Source organism: Pleurodeles waltl, chromosome 3_1 (assembly GCF_031143425.1).
Source record: "Pleurodeles waltl isolate 20211129_DDA chromosome 3_1, aPleWal1.hap1.20221129, whole genome shotgun sequence".
In the NCBI taxonomy this organism is placed as follows: Eukaryota; Metazoa; Chordata; class Amphibia; order Caudata; family Salamandridae; genus Pleurodeles; species Pleurodeles waltl.
The window spans coordinates 354,630,598-354,649,698 of NC_090440.1; the positions used below are offsets into that span (position 1 = coordinate 354,630,598).

Genomic DNA, 19,101 nt, shown 5'->3' on the forward strand with positions numbered 1-19,101 from the left:
ATAGTGCTTCTCACTGGAGTTCTGGGTTGGTGATGCAAAGCATTCATGCACTTGAATGGAGGTGCAACACAACATACTACTTACAGGGCTGTCTCATTGTTAGCAAAATGTTAGTTTAAGCTGTGCTCCCAGGTGAAAAATATTGTATATAACAAAAAGTTACATTTTACAGCACCTTGTGAAAAAAATTATATTTGCACTTTCTCACTGGAATGTGCGAAGACTGAAAGGCACAAAGGAACCTGGTGTACACTGTAAATCATAAGACATAAATAAATAAACCCGTAATGTCCTGAAACATAAAGGTAGTCCTTGCTTAGTGTCAAGGTACGTTTTATAGGAATTATAGTTCAGATTCAAAATACTTAAAAAGTTCATCAGAACAATGTTTCGTGAAGCGAAATAGCCCCTACAAAATGCATGCTATGCTGACCCCAAACAGATGCTGTCTTGGCAGTATCTGATAAAATGTTTCAAAGGTCAACAAATGTGCCTTCAAGTACGTTAACGTTTCATTAGCAACAGGCGTGTGAGCTGCCCCGTGAAGTGAACAGTGTCAGTGCGTCCGCGGGCACTACTTTGTGGAAGAATCCTAACGCGGTTTCCTGACACACGGATTTCACTATACTAAGGGAGGTCCCAGTCCTTTAGAATCATAATTGTTTCCATAAATCAACACGCGAGAGGGGTTTTCTCTCTCTCTCTCGCTCCGCTCCTTCTCTCAGTATGACTGCATCTCGTGTGTGAGGAGAGCTGTTGTTGTTTCGAGCTTCTCGATAAATGCCTTATGCTGACCTCACTTGGAAGTAATTAGAACTAACCACTCAGCAGCTCAGGAAGAATAAAATGCTGCTGCTGGTGTCCTGCGGTCATCAGAGGGAGCTAAGAACGCGCTTCTGCTGCGGATTCTGCTGGAGACTTCCCGAGTTGAGAAACAGTTCGTAGCTGGAGCCCGTGTTGCAGGGGCACAGAGCAGTCATGGCACCCTCACTTGTGCAGCTGTTATCAAGAGGCGCGAGCAAGTCAACGGAGCAGTAAAACGCACCGTACGGTTTTGCGAAGTCGCTGCACTCTTCTGTTTTTTTTTGGGGGGGGAGTTTTCTTCAAAAGCGACGGCGAGTTAACAGCCCTCGGTAGACACCGCTGAACTCTATGCAAAGCGTGTGCTCCGGCGTGGAGCGTGTCCTGACAGCTGAGCAGGAACATGAGCGGATTCTCCGACGAAGGCATGGTCGCATGCAGAGGTAAGTATGGCACAGGCAAACATCGCTTCCCACTCAAGCTTCCTAGACATTTTCAGAATGTAAAATTCCAAGTAGCTTAATGTAAACGATGCAGGGTTTTAGATGGTTTCTTTCTCAGTCTGTGCATGCCTCATCATAGTGAATTGAATACAGAGATAGGACGTGTAACTAAGAATGTTTCAGCCTCACTACACTTCTGTGCATACCCCTTCTCTCTATTGCAGCTCTCTCACTCCCAGTGCTGGCAGTGGACTCGAGCAGTACGAAAGGTAACGACCACGAGGAGTTCTATAACCTGAATTTCTAGAAGATACCTTCCATAAACGTGCTTCTGAGAGCAGTGACACCCGGAATAAAGAGGAACCTGACTCCAGGATGAGTGAATCCTCCTAATAAGACCAATTTACAATACGTTGGGAAGAAAGGACGAGGGTGGAGGGCCTCGCAGCAGAAATCCTTTGAGATCTGAGTTTCATTATGTTGTTCAGGAAAACCCAGGGCACTGCACTATAATGCGCAAATGGATACTAACTTGGATCCTGTCAACACTGCTCTACAGACCGTGCTTTCACATCATCTTCCTGCTGGGCTCCATATCTCTGGCTTGCAATGACATGACTCCGGAACAAATGGCGACGAACGTAAACTGCTCCAGCCCGGAGCGCCATACCAGGAGTTATACTCACCTGGAGGGAGGAGATGTACGAAAAAGAAAACTTTTCTGTAGAACACAGTGGTATCTGAGGATTGACAAAGACGGCAATGTGACCGGGACAACAGAGCCAAACAACATCTACAGTAAGTGATCCTCGTCAATCTCTTTCTCTTGATATGTTAAGGCTTAGAAGTGTTTGCAACACGTCAGTGACCATTTTAGCAAGTTTGCTAGGATAATAAAATATTTCCCTAGCCAATTACGTACTTCAGGTAGATAACTTGACAAATAGTAAGCGTCAAGCATATCTTGAGGTACCTCCTGTGAGGTAGGCAGTGCCTTCTGCAAGATGACCCTTTGCTGTGTGTGCAATGTAGTTCCTTTGCCAACACAAAAACAGGTATAGTCTATGTTGCAGCAAACTATTTAGAGTTAATTTAAAGAGGGTCCCATTAATTCATACACTGCTGGCATGTTGTGGTTCTGATTATGTATTAGTTACAGATGGCATTTGAATTTCCTAGTTTTATAGTCAGATTGTAGTTTTCAACAGTTATGAAGACATGAGGGCAATAACATACTTGTCGCCAGAGGACATCTATATTACTAATATCACAATTTACATTTCTTGGCAAGTATCGAAGTAGAGAATGCCAGAACAATCAATCTAAAAAGAAGTTATGTAAGGGGCCAAATCCCAGTGGGTGGCTTTCAAAACACTTCTTCAGTGTGCAGAATGAGCATATATAGTCCCCTCATAGGTTGTGCAGTGAAGTAAATATATTTTTCAGCGTTTACAGCATATTCATCTGCATTTAGAAAGATAAAGGTCATTTGAAAATAATTCTTACATTTAGAAAACATACCCTAGTCACCTAAAATATTCCTAAATTATGCAAAATGCTCAAATGCGTCCTAAGCATCAGCTGAGTGGGGCAATTGCAAATAATATGAAAAACAAAAAAGAATGTTCTGAAAATAAGTTTTTGCTTTGACATCGGTTTGCAAAATTCATTACACAAAACCTTACCACAGTCTGGGAGAAGTCTTTACTATCAAAGTCATTTCTTATACAATGCTGCAAAAGTCATACCTATACCATGCTTTAGATGTTGCAGTATATAATAGCAATTTCTTTCTCCTGGAGGATTCAGAACTATAAGGACTTTTGTGACACAGAATTGTCATATGCCATCTTTATTCATCACTAACCATGCCTATACATGATTGTGTTGCATAGAGTGTAATTTATCTTCATAGTTTTGCTGGGGGAGTACCACAGTAAATTAAATCACCGAAATATGCCACCAGATGTAAAAGTTGGATATTTTTAAAGCAACATTTTGTTACAGTACCCCCTTCTAAATAAGGCTTTGGCGGTGATTTTGCACTGGTTCACATATACTAATGTCTTACCTTCATTATGTGAGGTATTTTAAATTGTCATCCTTCCCACTGTAATTGTTAGATACCTATTTCACGTCAGACGTCTCTGTTGTCACATGAATTGATATATGATACAGTAGCTAACATTTACTTGCCACGCCTAGCTCTGTCAGTCCTGGGTAGGAAGCTTGCTCATTGTGCATAAAAGAAAAAAACATTAGAATTTTCAGAGGTTTATAAGGGATCTGCATTTTTGAAGGAGTAGGACAACTGTTAGAGAAAGACTGCAAGGCAAGAAACTAAACAATGATGAGTACTGACAATGGTGGCGTTTTTCTGAACCATATAAGACTTCCTCTATAAAGAACTTTACATCACACCACACCTATCGCTTGCTAGGCCTTTTTTTAGGACAGTAATTTTTGTTTGAAAATAGATTAATTAAGAAGAGAATATCTGTAGATATGCTTATCTAAAATTAAAGTAGCTGATTCGCGGAGCACACATATAAATAGAGGCAATGTGAGTGGGGCTGGAATAGGATGTCTGTCACTTTATTTACGCTGATCTAAATTTGTGATGGCACTTTATGTTCACATCTCTGAAGATACATGCATGCAGCCACTTTTGGCTGGGAAATCATGACAGTAAAACATATGCATTGTTATGATTTGACAGAAGAATTTTGACCAGATTTTTGCTCTGAAGAAAGCTAGAAGGAAAGTAGAAATCGAAGCGTCTTGCACATTCTTTTAGTCCTGCTAAATCTAAAAATGAGTTTTATTGACTGGATGGACACAGAAAGGCGGGTACTGCGACGGTATAACATTGAGACATTGTAAGATGATTAGAATGAGTCACTGGTGTGTCTCAGGGGAAGTCTGAGGGGAAGCATGAGTAGTTATGTGGCCAGCATTCACAGCCTTTGCTGCCTACATCAGTCAAGGCCTGCCTATTTAGCATGTACATCTTGAGGGGTAGCTGCTGGCCCTTGAAGTAGTTACAAGTCCACGCATGGCTCGGCATGGGAAACCTTCCAACTTACTCAGCTCTTCTAGATATGAAATCTAGAAACGCCACAGGACTGACAAACGGCATTTAGCATTGTCAACGTTTAAACGGCTTTGGTAAAGTTAGACCCAATCTGCCGATGTGGAGAGCTTGCATGAAATACTATTACCCCTTCATCCATATGAATTTGCAGTTCAATGCTTAAACAGATATACTGTTGCTCTCCTTATGACAGTCTTGGCATGCTATGCCAAACATCTTAGACACTATTGCAGATCTTTTTTTTCTTGTAAGAGTGCATTTTAACATAATTATAAAGATTACAGGTTTGATAGTCCACTTTTAAATGAGTGTTTAGGGTGACATGTAGCTGCTACTTTAATACTGCTTAAAAGGTATTTGGGAAAAGCTTAGCGTTGAAGGGCTAGCATATAACACACCTGCGATCAAAGTGGAATATAAAGAATAATACTTATATAAGGAATACCAATCATTTAGTGCATAATCATCACATCTTAATAGAACAGAACTTTCCAAGACAGACTGGACTTGTGCTAGACAAGGTTTGCCATGACTCCATATTGGTAGCTAGCAAATGAAGAGGCATTTTCAAGTCAAGTAGTCTGCTGTGTAATATTGAGAATGGGCCTCCGAACAGGTAGAACTCGATAAAGGCAACAGTCCACTAGAGACAAATTGCTGACTGCAGGAGCAGACGACAGATGTTTTAATACCAGCTCCATGCTTGACAAAACTGTGTGTTATTTAGCACGTCAGCAAATCGCCATAGCTCAATATCCCGAGTACTGTCTCCCTAACGTTGACATTAGGTTTCCAACCCCCATTGTCTTCTTACATGGAAGCACTTAATTGTGTTATCCAGTGCCACAGATATGTTGAAACGCATACCTAATTCTGTCAAGAATTCTGAGTGTTAATGCTGTAAGGTCCATTGTCTAATACGTTATTCTTAATTTGGATACCCAAAGAAAGTAGCTTTCACTGGCTGTTGCACAGAGAATAACAGTGCTAAAATGCACCTCTTTTCTGTTTATCACAAGGCTGCTCTACAGAGTTCATCCACGTTGCTTGTAGAGACAACACACTTTTTGCAAGTTCAATGGAAGTGAAGATTGCACCTAAAATAAATGCCCCCGCTTTCAGTGTTAAAACATGGAGTGACAATGTAGTGCACAACGTTGGACTAAAACATGCAAAATGGGAAAACGGCAATAGGGATATTTTAAGTTTGGACCTATACTGCCACAGGAGAATATTTCAGAAATGGGATGATCTGGTTCAACTGGACCATTCTGAATTGTAAAATGGGCGATGTTACATCACATTAGCATCTACCATGCCAAGTACAGCGTCCTTTCGACAAAATATCCACAGACATGACAATATTGTTTGGATATTCAGCATCTGAATTAGTTGAAATAGAAAATAATTTCCACAACCATCTCAAAACATCTCCAGACTTTTATCTCTTAACATGTCTTACCCGTGTTTTTTTCCCTTGGCACTTCTGGGTCTCCTCAGCCTTCTCTTTACACTGTCAAATCCTGATTCCGAATTGCACAATCATTTTTCTACTTGGTACTGCACGATCACTTCATATTTTTATTTCCCTTATGGACTGGAACACGTCTATCGAATCATTCTAAGTCTTCCTTTAGTTAATATAGACGTTTAGAGCACTGTTCTTTCTTTTATGTGCATAACATATTATATATGTGTATACAAATCATATGTACAGTGAAAAGGACCTCATTTTTCCTCTATGGGTTACAGCTTCTCCGTGCATTCTAATCATCTGCTTGTTCTGACAGCTGGTATGTTGCAATGTGTAGGCAATTGATGTAATTCGGGATCATTGTTGATGGAGACCCTTGTTATTTGATGATCTTCAAGCCTTATCTTGCTCTGAAGTGCACTACGTTGCAATTGGCTGCAATTAATCCTACTTTGTATATTTATATTCTTGTTTTCCACTAAGGGTATTGACTAAAGGGATAATTTTACATCTTCTGTCAATAAACTTACCCTCCCTTCTTTTCAACACTAATGACTTGATGTTATGTTAGAGGAGGTTGAGAGTTCTTACAACACGCAGCTTGGGTCACCTTTATGCTCTCTGTGCCATTGTCTTGTGAGAGTCAAACTGAGATCTACAGTTTGTGGGGGGGAGTCGGAGGAGTGGGAGGAGGTAAATAGGGTTCTTGCTGTATGTCTGGCTGGTTTTAATGCTAGTGTTGTGCCTGATTAAGGATTCTAAGGGGGTATGACAGCACAGATTGAAGAACTAATTACCCATATATTCAAAATGCCACAGCCACTTTCACTGAGCGAACTGCAATCACTCATACTATGTGCTGCCTATCAATCAGCCGGTGCCCAACCTGAATTACTACACAAACTCCCATCTTATGGTGATTTAACTCGTTTCTGAGTCTAATATTTTGAACAATGCCTACTTTCTATTACTGATGAAATCCAATGGAATGGACTGCCTTATGTTTTACATATGTAACAGTCCACCTCATTCTGAAAGTAAACTCAATTTACTGTTAGAGCTTCTGAGGTTTTTTATTGTTTTCTTCAACCTTGATTCCTTCCTCTGTGCAGGCTGGTCATGAACAGGTGTCATGAGAAACGTTTCATTGCAGTGGCCATTGTATAGTTCATATTGAAGGACTTTTTTGTACAAGTGCAGATCACACCCATGCGCCTATCATGCTGGAATTCCCTGATTATTAAAATACATAATCTGGTTTGCCTGGTATTAACTACTGTTTGTGAAACGACAGTGCGAGGAGCGCTCTCATTCAATAGTTTTAAAATAACAAACACATTCTAATATTTGCTGTTATTCGTGTTTAACGTGTCCCGTAACAACATAGTGTGGCTGCCTTAGCTATGAGCGTGTACTTTTCTAATGCTGAATAACTTAACCTACTTTTGAACAATGTATGCCGACCCCTTGGTGGATTCCTCGAGTGCAGGTTAGCGTTGCAAGATAGAGATTTTCCACCAGCAATTTTTCTGTGCTTATTTAATGACACACAATGTACCATTTTCACTTAATTTGTGAACTGAAGTTTGAGTCAGTATTGTATTCTTTAATTATAGGATGGGGCCTTTTCCATTTAATGTGTTTTGAATGAGCATCTTTAATTGCTAAAGGAGGCAACAGTGGATCCTGAAAGTCGTTGTTCATCACTGTGCCATAACACTGGTATAACATCACAACACTGAAAAACAGCATTTTCACTGATGCTTCCATCTGATTGATAGCGGTAGGCTTTCTCCACCCTTCCCCCTCTTCACTATCCTGCTTTTCTAAAGCCCCTGAGCAAGAAAGACATGTTTGCATCTGTATAGCAGCAGGTTTTGAGTCTAAAAGACTGTTGTGTGCAAACACCTTCCTCCTTGTTCTACTGAAATGAGTGCAGTGAGAGAAATAAGGCAACGTGCGAGGAGAAGCTAAACAGTTTCTGTCCAAGCAAGGTAAGGGAAGATGTAAATGAGAGACACAAGGAAGTGGGGAGGAGAAATAAGATACATGTTGCAGTTTATACAGCGAGTGAGTACCACATACCTGCCTTTCGTGCTCCCAGCACTACTGGCTGGTGATGCAGTAGACATAAAGTGGGGTCCCGCATGCAACATACAGTTGTGACCATCTCTGTTAACAAAGTGTTTTGTTCATGGGATCTCCCGAGCGTGCCTCAGATAATAGGAATTCTGCTGTTGCTTGTGAGATCCTGGGACTCCTCAGTAGAAAGATACCAGGTTTTGAAAGAAAGCTATTGTATTGTTTGTTACCTGCTCTTTGCAAGTATTTTATACCATGAGAAGGAAAAGTGCAGGTTTACTTATCACATTTCTATACATATAATACTATAATACTACAAATCTACTTTTATTAAGAATATTTATAATGTGAAGCAAATTCAGATACTTTTCAGCAGGTATATACTGCACCAGCGCGCACACACACACAACACACCACCAAAGCCCTGGAGTTGGCAACATGAAGCTTCCACTAAACCCCACATTAAACAAAATACATTATTGGTAATATGATGATCTACATCTGTACATCCTATTCCCCACACAACCATTATAACGTTCGAAGTACAAAAGCAACACATTAGACAAGCCATTCCACACACCTGTCCACACAAATCAGGAGTAAAGGTGGAAGCGGCCTATGTGATGTGCCTAGTTTTACACCCAACATTACCTGCTGAACAAAGGAAAATAATTATCGTTATGAAACTACAAAGCAAACAGGAATGTCCTATGGCGCACACCCTTAAACTCAAAACCACATCACAAAGGCTAAAAGGTGACTCCTGAGCTCCTTTATTGAACAAAGGGGAATCGTTAAAGTCACATTTTCATTTCCGGGCTCAACAGACATACCCACACCCCACGACCTATTAAACCCAATCAACTTCCAAACTTCTCAAAACACCAGCCCTCCGATCAGCCAGAAATAATTGACCCATGCAGAAAAATACTGTGTGGACTTTTTAGAGCACTACAAGGCCACACCAAAGGCGCAATGTGACACAATCATGTAACCTAATTTTACTTGTATCAGAAAGGTATACCTTATCCTTTTTTCTGGCTACATCGGCCTTGAAAGTAAATCTAGGAGCACCTTTAAGTCAGGTTTCCACTGTGCTCGTTTGATATTGCTCAATCAGTGTGTAGTCTACTGAGCAGTGTCTGTTGGTACATGGATGGCCGTGCAGGTTCTGCTAGTCCGTGGACAATTGACAATACCGTATTTATCTTTTAAGAGTGTATGGCGGCTGATAAAAAGATTCGTAAGTATTGTTTTTCATAAATGCGCCCAGGGGGCAGCAACCAACAGTTGTGCAGACCTATGCTGTATTTTTGTGACCCCTGTGATATTGGTGCAAGTTGCACACAGCAGCATGAGGCGCGGCTTAGCTCCAGTACTTTCGTAGAACAGAAAAGGCCTTGGTCGGAAAGCGGTGTGGCCAGTTCATCCCCACCATGAATTCCACAGACAGTCATTTCTTAGTGAAAATCAGCCTCTCTTCATTGTGCTGAAAACATGCGACAGTAACCGCCCAAGTAATCAACGCTGAGATTTGAAAAATGATGCCACAATCATGTTGCTCAGGTCCACCGCAACTCAGACCTACTCGATACTGGCAGAAGGCTGGAATGTGAAAAAGTGGAAAAAGTGAAAGTGTCTGTAAATACACATTGCAACAGCTTAAAACCTGCTGCTTTGCACTATCACGAATCAATAATATGCGCAGCTCGATATATTTTTAAAGCAGTTTTGCTTTTCAGACATTGAATCCCATCGCCTACTATGTTACCATTATAATTTCTCTCAGTTATTGCGCTTAGGAGCTGGCAGCGTTCAGACCTCCCACCATGACATTTCTAAGTATGCTTAAAATATTAGAAATGGAAAAGAGTAACTGTACAGACGTTTGTTTCTGTTTAGCAGAAGCAGGGATGCCTTTGACTGTCTAGGATAGTGCTAGTGCGCGGGCATCATTCCCAGTTCATGGAAGACATTTCACAAGGCATATGAAGAAATGAGATGGTTTTGATAGCCTCCGTAAATATGGCAGTCCACATTGAGATAATCAAGGCACCGGTATTGTAAATTACAGAAAAACACAAATAACTGCTCCTCTTTTCCTCATTAATCGTTGGTATACCACTGTTAACATAAACCCTTACTGTTCAATAAAAGTACAAGGGGAATAACACATTCATTTCAGAGTATGTCCAGCTCATTTTTAGCGACACTTTACCTGGGCTCTATCTTCAGGCAATCAAAAATTCCCGAGTGTCCTGAAACGTCCCCGCACAGCCAGATTCGCCTTCATTAATTACATTTTAGTGTCTGTTTACAAACAGTATCAGCTGTATGTTGCGAGATCCAAATACACAGGGCCGTGCCATTTCATAGTTGGTTAGTTACACTGTCATTGACTTTACACTATGGCTTTGCAGATGTGGCTAAGTAGTTTGAAGTGTGCGTATAGGCAGCGCAGATCTCTTGGCAGCAGAAGAAACTTCCACATTTCTGGCACGTGCCTCACACCAGAGGTTGGCAGCCCTGTTGGCTGCACTCACCTAGCCCTTCCCACTGGTGACAGTTCTCTATTCAGATCTCTCTTCACAAAGCCTTAAGCCAGGTGCCTTGGCTTCTTAAATCCTTGTTTTATTTAGTATGCTCTTCGGAGTCATCCCTGCATTCTCTCAAAGTGCATCATTAGGGCCCACTTCATAAGCCCAGAAATAACTTGTAGTCATCCATATTATGACACCCCAATTTAGCTCACCCACTGATAAACCATTACACTGTCCATCGCAGTGTAAATATTTGTATCTAATATGTTCTCTTTCTACCTGAGGTATTTCATTTGTTATGCCTCTACCTAACATATTCTGTCGATGGTCAACATGTTGCAGATCATCACTGCTTGCCAATCTTGTATCAAACACCTAATCTTAATTGTAAACTACCCTTACTAAGGACATTAAGTTATTAGGATCAGCACTTCTTTGCAAGGCCTCGCAAATAGTTTCAAATGAATATGAAACGTTGACTGACAGCGCAATTGTTTCAACAGACAAACATGTTATTTGTGCAAATCTAAGCATTCATGGGGGCATAATCCTGTCACTTTGCCTTTGGAAAAAGGGACATGAACGTGAACACACCATACCAGTGAACAGGCCTGCTCACAAGGATGGGTCGGTGCACATTCTACAGTAGGCCAACCTGCAAACAGTGATGAAAACCGACAAAGTCAAAGAGTTGTGGGTAGTCCCCAAAAAAATTGCAGATAGTTTCCAACACCGATATTAATCACAGACTCATCCATGTCAAGGGCAGTAGCAAAACTACTCTGAGCATGAAAATGGGGAGCGATGAGGCTGGGACATTTTGATGGTGGAGTAATGAAATGGCGGTTCTCCATGGAGGAAACATGTTGTTTCCCAATGGACACATTAAAAAAAAACTGTTGAATAATGCAGAATCACTTTGGAGGATTTTCTTTGCCCAAATGGGTATGGATGGCGTACATGCAGTCCGTTTGTACTTGTGGGACCTCTCCTCTGCACCTGACATTTGACAGTAGGAAGGAGGAGGGGAAGAAGCAGCAGCACCAGCCGAAGCTGCTTTGCACTTCCTAAGAGAGTTTTTTTTAGAATTCTTAAAAAGTCAGAATTATGTTCACTCTAACACACATATAACATTGGGCACTGTTTTCCTGGGCCTTCTTTAAATCGGTCCAGATGTATTTAGAGCTCATTCATTTTACTGTCAAACAAGAAAATTAAAAGATTAGAAAATTGTTTAGTTATATATCTCGTCTGAACACGTAGTCTTGAGTTCAATGGATCTGGTCGTGCACAGTAAGAAACGAGCGAGAGATGTTTTGGTGCAAAGTATAGAGCAATCAGGAAAGTAATTATGTTTCTAAAAGTTTCCGTTGTTGATTCCTCATGAAGAAGCAGCCTTCCAATTGAACACACTTGTTCTTTAACTGACACCCTGCAAGCACTTCAGTATGATGTTGTCGATTTTTAGAAGAGGTTGGCGCATTAAATGAATACTGTCTCTACAAATTCCTCCAATTAGGACACATTTTAAATACTTTGCAATTCTGGAGACAATTCATTAAAATATATCAAGATTACAAGAATATACAATCAAATGACTGGAAGTGAAGGGACATGCACAAGGACTCAAGGTGGATGTGCCTGAACAATACACCAGTAAGATCTTCTGATACTCTCTATATTTTGTGAGGAACTTTTTTCTTGACAAAATAAGCAATACAACTGTGTTATAACTTTATTGAATGCTAATGTCATGTCTATCCTTTGGCTGTGGAATCTTGCAGATACCGAAGTCATAAGGATGACACAGGAGCAAGATTCTATTATTGGCAGTTATTTTATGGCAGATGAATGGATCAGGAGCTGGAGGTCTCTGATCCTCATTTGTCAATAAACTTGTTCATACCACAAGGTGACTTGCCTTATCGATGTGGGCTTAATATTGGTGACGAGTTGCCTGTCACACAGACCACAGCACCGACCATAGACCATTAGTGGATGAACCCATGGAATTAAATGGAACCACTCATCTCACCTCACAACTGATTGAAGTCCTGAGAGGAGTCACAAGGAACACTCCTTGTTCCGCTGTCTGACTGAAGCGTTTTGCTGATTTTCAAGGTCTCACAGGAGCCAGAACCTGGGATATTTATTAGTGGTAATTCGTGCTGTGCAATACTGTACAAGCTTTATTGCCTCTCAACATTCGGAGGCCATCTTTGAAAGGGACACGTTACTCCAATTTCCCTAGACACATCAACAAACTTTGGTGGCCATCTTAGAAGCTTGCGCTCATTTCAACAATACAAGTCCAATCGCCTGTCGAAAGCATGTAACTATGCATATGCAGTGGAGATTTTTTGTCATTGGGAACAGTCCTATTCAGTACTATAGGACTAAGGCGAATTGAATATACTCTTACTCCATTACGTGTTTTCTGCAGCGGTGACAGGCAAATCTATCCCACATCTTGAAACAACTTAAATATAAGCTTACTTCACTCCCTAGTGGTAGTGACCAGCTGCAGTAATACATTTAACACAATCAAGGTCAGAGAATTGTACATATACCTTTCTGCAGTGATAGGCACATCAGTGAAAGTTATATCTCAAGGGTACATGGTCAACTGTGAGGCTGCAAGTGTTGACCCTTGCTGTTGCAAATATGTCAAAACCTCCGCAATTCCTTACTGAAAAAGGTGACCTCTTGTTGACGTGGAAACAGTGCTTAATTTGTAAATAAAATGTGCCGTGGCCAGAGCTCTTCTCTGAAACAAGCGGCTGCTGCAATTAAATGTGCAAGCACAGAATACTGAGGCAGCGTGGTCCTGAAGCCATCTCGGGCCTCTTAAATCCATTTTCAGCCACTCAGTGGCCCTTCACCCCACTCTTGCTGCTTTCTCCTTTCTCCCTTTGTGATGCTTCTTTGTTTTTCTCTTCCTCCATCTTTCCATATGAGTCTTTTGCTCACAGTAAGTGCTTGAAGCAGAAAAATAAGCGCCGGCCCTCAAAAATAAGGGCTGGTGCCCCACACCAGAAGCCATCAGCACAAATTAAGCACTGCTTGGAAATAGTGGAATCAACTATTTGATTCCTACCTCCTTGTTTCCTTGTTATTGGTGATGAGAAGTTTTCAGCAGTATGTAAGCAGGCAGTTGTACTTCACAATTCGGATATGGAAGGGAGCAACATTTACGAAAGTCTTGTTGAAAGACCAGTGGGAAGAGGAGATGGAGAACCTTTTGACTTGCATGAGATGTTGGTTTTAAAGCTCAATCTCAGAATAATCTTTCACTAGAAAGGCATTAGGTTTTTTTGAGGGTGCAAGGAAAATGAAAAAAATTGGGAATGTGTTCCATCATTGAAGGTAGGTACATGTGAACTTGAAAACTTAACTGATTCATTGATTAGAGACCAACTAGTTGATGGACTAATTGCCCTAGAGTTCAAGAAAAACTCCTTGTGAGAAACCCAGATCTTAAGAAAGCAACTGCCATTATAGAAAGAGTGGAGAATACCACTACATGGGTGAGAGAGATGAAAGAAGGTGAAGTCAAAGAGAGTCATTGTGCAAGTGTGTCAATGAAGGACTAGAAAGCTAGTGCAATAGAAGGTGATCGTGGTCAACATGTGGTTGATGATGGCAGTAGTGAACCTAAAAATAAGATTAAAAAATCCATAGAAAGTGTTTTATATGTGGTAGGGAGGTCCACTGCTGCAGCTGTCTCAGATGTTGTGCAAGCTCTGCTACCTGTAAAGAATGTGAGAAGAAGGGACAGTATGTACTATGTACATTCTCAATAAGGCAAAGTATGTCTTTAGTTGAGCCCGACAATATAGTGATTCTGAGTACCAAGAGTGATGGTTGTGTGGATAGTGATCTCTTTGTGATGCCAGAAAATGACATTTTAATAGGTGGCAAGCCAGTAAATGCAGATTCTGGCTCACCATATAACATGATTGGGGATACAAACTGGGAAAGTATTTATGGCTTTAAATTAGAGTCACTGCAAGGCGATATCAACCCAGTGGGATATGGTGGTGTTAAAATGTATGTGACTGGGTATACAATTACAAGATCCCTGCTCCAGGACAGGGAAACAGTGGGGAAGGTTTATGTGGTGAAAAGAGGAGATAACTTGTAAGAGAGGGATCATCAAGGGGACATGGGCATTTCATTTAACCCCAATGCTGCTGAGAAGGTGCCTTTACTTCCAGATTCCTGTGGCAATACTGATATCTACAGTGAACATGCTGATGTTTTTAGAAGCACTCTTGATACCTTAAAGGAATTTAACATAAAATCACTCTCAAGAGGAATGTGCTGACTAGGTTACATAAGAGTAGAAAAATGCTTCATTTGATGTTAGGTCCTTTAAAGGAAGAACTTCAGAAATTCTTGGATGCAGGAATTATTGCAGGAATTACTGAAGAGATTGAGTCGTCTGATGGCTTACCCCTATAGTTCTGGCAACCAAGGAGGGCAGAAAGAAAATCAGAATGTGTGTTGATTTACACAATCTTAACAAACAAATTTGGGTTGACAGACAATCTTTGCCCAATATCACTGAGCCTTTGTTAACCTTAAACAAGGCCAAACTGTTTAGTGTGATGGACCTGTCTTCGGCGTAACATCAAATCCCATTACATGCAGTCCAGACATTTAACATGTCACTCATTGGGAGCGTCTAGAGTTCTTCACATACCCTTTGGGTTGGCGTTAGCTGTGGCTTGTTTACAAAACATGAAGAAGAATGTTTTGTTGATATACCTAAGGTTTTGGTATTTCAAGATGACATACTAGTGTCCGAAGTGGATAAATGTGTGCATGATGACATCTTATGGAGAGGGTAGGATAGAATGCACAGTTTAGGCTTAAGAAAGAGAAATGGCCTTACACTCAAGAAAGAGAAATGTAAATTCAGAGTGTTGTCAGTGTCTTATTAAGGACACATATTCTCCTATGAAGGCATTAGTCCCAAGTTGGAGTTGGCCAAGAGCATAATAGAGGTGCCTTTAACCAGAAATAAGGATGCTCATTTCTCGGTCTAGCAGAAATTTGCTCAAAGTTTATTCCAAATTTCCTATGCTTTAAAGATCATTAATTAATACAGCTGTCCAATTTGATTGTAAAAAAGGATGTGTTAGAGCTCTTAGTCTGACATGTTTAGGAAAACAGGATTAAGATCAGTGCTCTCACAAACTGTGGATGGTGAAGAAAGACTAATAGCTTTTGTGTCATAAGCCCTCAAAGGTGCTAAAGAGAGGTTTGGTGATTGAGCTTAAAGTTCTAGTAGTGCCATTTACTGTGAGAGAAGATCATTATACTCTTGTACAAATATTCTCATCTAACAATAGTATGGATTTCACCCAGAGGATCAGAAGGTGGTCTGATGGCCTGTTAGACTACAATTTGGGTGTAAAATATTTTCCAGGTGCAAGCAACAAGCTGTGGATGTTTGTAAACACTACTACTTCTTTAGGTGTATTTTGAAGACAAAGCTGTTATGGTTGAATGGGTTAAAGAAAATGCATTTGAAGTGGAAGAATAGGACAAAGTTTATGATTCAGGTGAAATTCTCAAAATTGTGAGTGAGTTTATGAATAAAGGTTGGCCACATGTTAAAGAAATAGCTAGTTGCTTGAAAGGTTTTTGGAATGTCCAGGATGAATAGAGACTTTTGAAAGGTAAGGTACACAGTGGTTCAATGGTTATTCCCACATCAGGTTTGAGAGAATATTGATGAGCTTAACCTATGAGAGACATTTTCGGAGGAGTTTCACCAAAAACAAGGTAGAAAGGTAGAACCAGTGTCATTGGTGGCCATGAATTGATTGCCAGGCAGAAGAAGTGGTCAAGGATTGTTGCTCATGTGCAATAAATGATAAGAGTGAGGTGACACTCCCTTTTTATCACTTGTGGAAAGTACCATTAAAACCTGGGACGATTTGGGGCTGGACATTGTGAGTCCAACTGAACCTCTAACCCAGAGTGAGCCTTTTGTCCTGATGGTATTGCTATACTTCAAAATGGGTAGTGACTAAGTGTGTCAGATCAATTAACACTAGTGTTGTATTGGAATTCTTAAAAGAGGAATTTGCAATAGAAAGAATTGCACAGACCTTAGTAACTGACAATGGTGATCAGTTTGTTTCTCAGGAGATGGAGGAATATTTGGAGAGTCTTGCCATTTCACATTTGAAGACGGTTCTCTATGGCCCGCGAGCTAATGATCTAGCTGAGAGAATGAACAGAATGGGTTGTATTGAAAGACCTGTTGATAATAAGGCCTTACCAACGGAGGTACTTTGTGAAAGCTGTTAGGCTCACACAAAATTATATCAGTTCAGAGTCACCATTTTACACTATGAGGACCAGACTATGCAAATCCAAGCTCAATCTACCATCGTCGAAACATAGCATAAGGCAAAACAGTAGTACAAGTATCTCTGAAGAAGTTATTGTGGAAAACAACAAATTCTTCCAAAAGAAGTACAAACACAGATATGATGCCAGGTATTCCATCAAATATGGAGATCTGAATGTGGTTGAGAAACTTATAGTCAAACATCCGGGAAATGTAAAAAAAGGTTTGTCTAAATTCATGGGACCTTTTATCATGAACAGAGTGAAAGATAATGTGGTGATTCTGGACTCAGGAGATGTGTGGAAGGTTGGTTAGGGTCTAAACCAGTGTTGTTTTTCAAAACAATGTCAGCTACACACTACTACTTTTGTTATATAGGTTATTGTTATATTTTGCATATCTTTGATTGTCTTTCTCAACAATGGTGTCTTAATGACAGCTGTTGTTGACTTTAATATATTACTCTTATAGCTTGTGTTTTTAATTGCCTTATTGTTCCTGCTGTGTCCTTTACCCTATTGCACTAATTGCATTGCAACTAATGTTGATTTTGACTTTTAACAGGTCTATGTGAGTTTTAAAAAATAAATGTAGAATAGGAGGTGTTATAACCGTATTGTAATGGTAATACCATCTATAACTCTTGGGTGATGTCATGGTGACAACCGTGCTGAAGTCATAAGGATGATACAGGAGCAAGGCTCTATTATTGGCAGTTATTTTATGGGAGAAGAATTAACCAGGAGCTGGTGGTCTCTTATTCCCCTCAACTGATAAATGAACATGTTCCTACACAAGATGATTTGCCTGACTAATGGGACTTAATATTAACTGGTGCTTAAGTTAAATGTATTTAGATAACATTGACACTTAGCAAAATGTGATGCAACATTATTTACGACCTATTATATTTTGATCCCAGAAACTATTTGCCAGAACTTTGTTCAGTTGGCGGCCATGGGGCAAGCAGAAATTACTGTGCCCCAACAGGGCCATAAGGGAAGCAGGAATTACTGGGCCCTAACTGTGGTGGTTGAGACCTTTTACTCCTGATATCCAGGGGCCTGACCTTTTATGGGCCTCAAGCAATGGGGTCAAGTACACCTTCAGCCCTTGACTCTTAGTGGTAGCATGGGTTGACCAGTCCAAGGATTCTTGGGAACGAGGAAGTAGGTATAAGGCAAGCACAGACTCACAACCCAGAACTCAGCCAGCAACCACAATAAATGATTGCCAAGTCAATTACATGCTTTTATGTAAAAAGGAGATACAAAGTACAATACAAAACACTGCAAACAATATACACAGCCTTCTAGAAACAAGCTCACTAGTGTTACCCCAGTCAGCTTCCCAGTTTTACTTCCCTGTTTATGGCTGATGGTTATTCCCCATTCACATTTGGTGACATTCAAATCAAGTCCCGCTAATGCGTTTAAGTTCCAGGAGTTCTATGGGGCTCTTTAGCAAGATCCCCAAGTCACCTCACTGGAGCACATTTTTAGAGCAAAGTCCACCAGGGCCTGGTGGCCCATTACTCAGTCCTACCTGCTCTCATGGAGCAAAGGTTCATAGTACCCAGGCACCCCTCGACTAGCCAGTGGTGTCATGAAAGGGGGAAGCTGTGGTCGCGGTTGGCGCCATCCTTGGCACTCCTCTGATGTGAGGAGTCTCTCCTGAGGCCTAGGCAGGTCTAGATGCCCCTGGATGGGGGAGTTGGAGTTGTTGCTCTCATTCTCAATGGGTCACAGTCCTTGTTGTCTTCTCTGCTGTACAAGGGGGTGTGGGGATGGCCCTCTATCGCTTGACACACAGGTAGAATTGCTGCAGCACACACAAGGTGACAGCTCTTTCTCCTCTCTGCGACTCATCTTTCATACGGTAGTCACAAGTAGTATGAACAAGATGAGGGCTCCTTACTGGTCATGGCGTGGCATCGGGCAACCACCATCCATCTCTTACAATGCTGGCCCAAGGTGAAGAGTAGGGGTACCCCTACTCTTCACCTTGGCCCCCCCTTGGCAAGTGGATGGGAGACTGTATCATACAGGCCAACAGCCTGATCAGTGCAGCAGTCCTGATGGACCAGAATCTCACACTCTGCTTCCAGAATCCCCACAACAGGATACTCATTAGACCTCAATCCATCCATGTGATCGCCTTCATCTCAAAGGGCCATCTTCTCTTGGGTCAGACAAGAGCAGGTACTACAGGCTCCACGTGAGTGTTTTTGATCCTCCTGTTTGATGTCCCCTCACCCAACATTAGAAACTGGCAGAGCCGAAGTCCCCAGTTCTGGTCAC

General features: G+C 41.1%; 1 protein-coding gene across 1 annotated transcript in view; it reads left to right on the top strand.

Moving 5' to 3' along the window:
* Nucleotides 1-655: 655 nt before the first annotated feature.
* The window catches only part of FGF7 (fibroblast growth factor 7), a 203,355-nt gene continuing 184,909 nt past the window's right edge, over nt 656-19,101 (top strand). The window contains exons 1-2 of the mRNA XM_069222511.1: nt 656-1,244; nt 1,469-2,042. Coding sequence (XP_069078612.1) covers nt 1,757-2,042 — 286 coding nt within the window. The 5' untranslated portion in view covers nt 656-1,244; nt 1,469-1,756. The remainder of the gene's footprint in view (nt 1,245-1,468; nt 2,043-19,101) is intronic.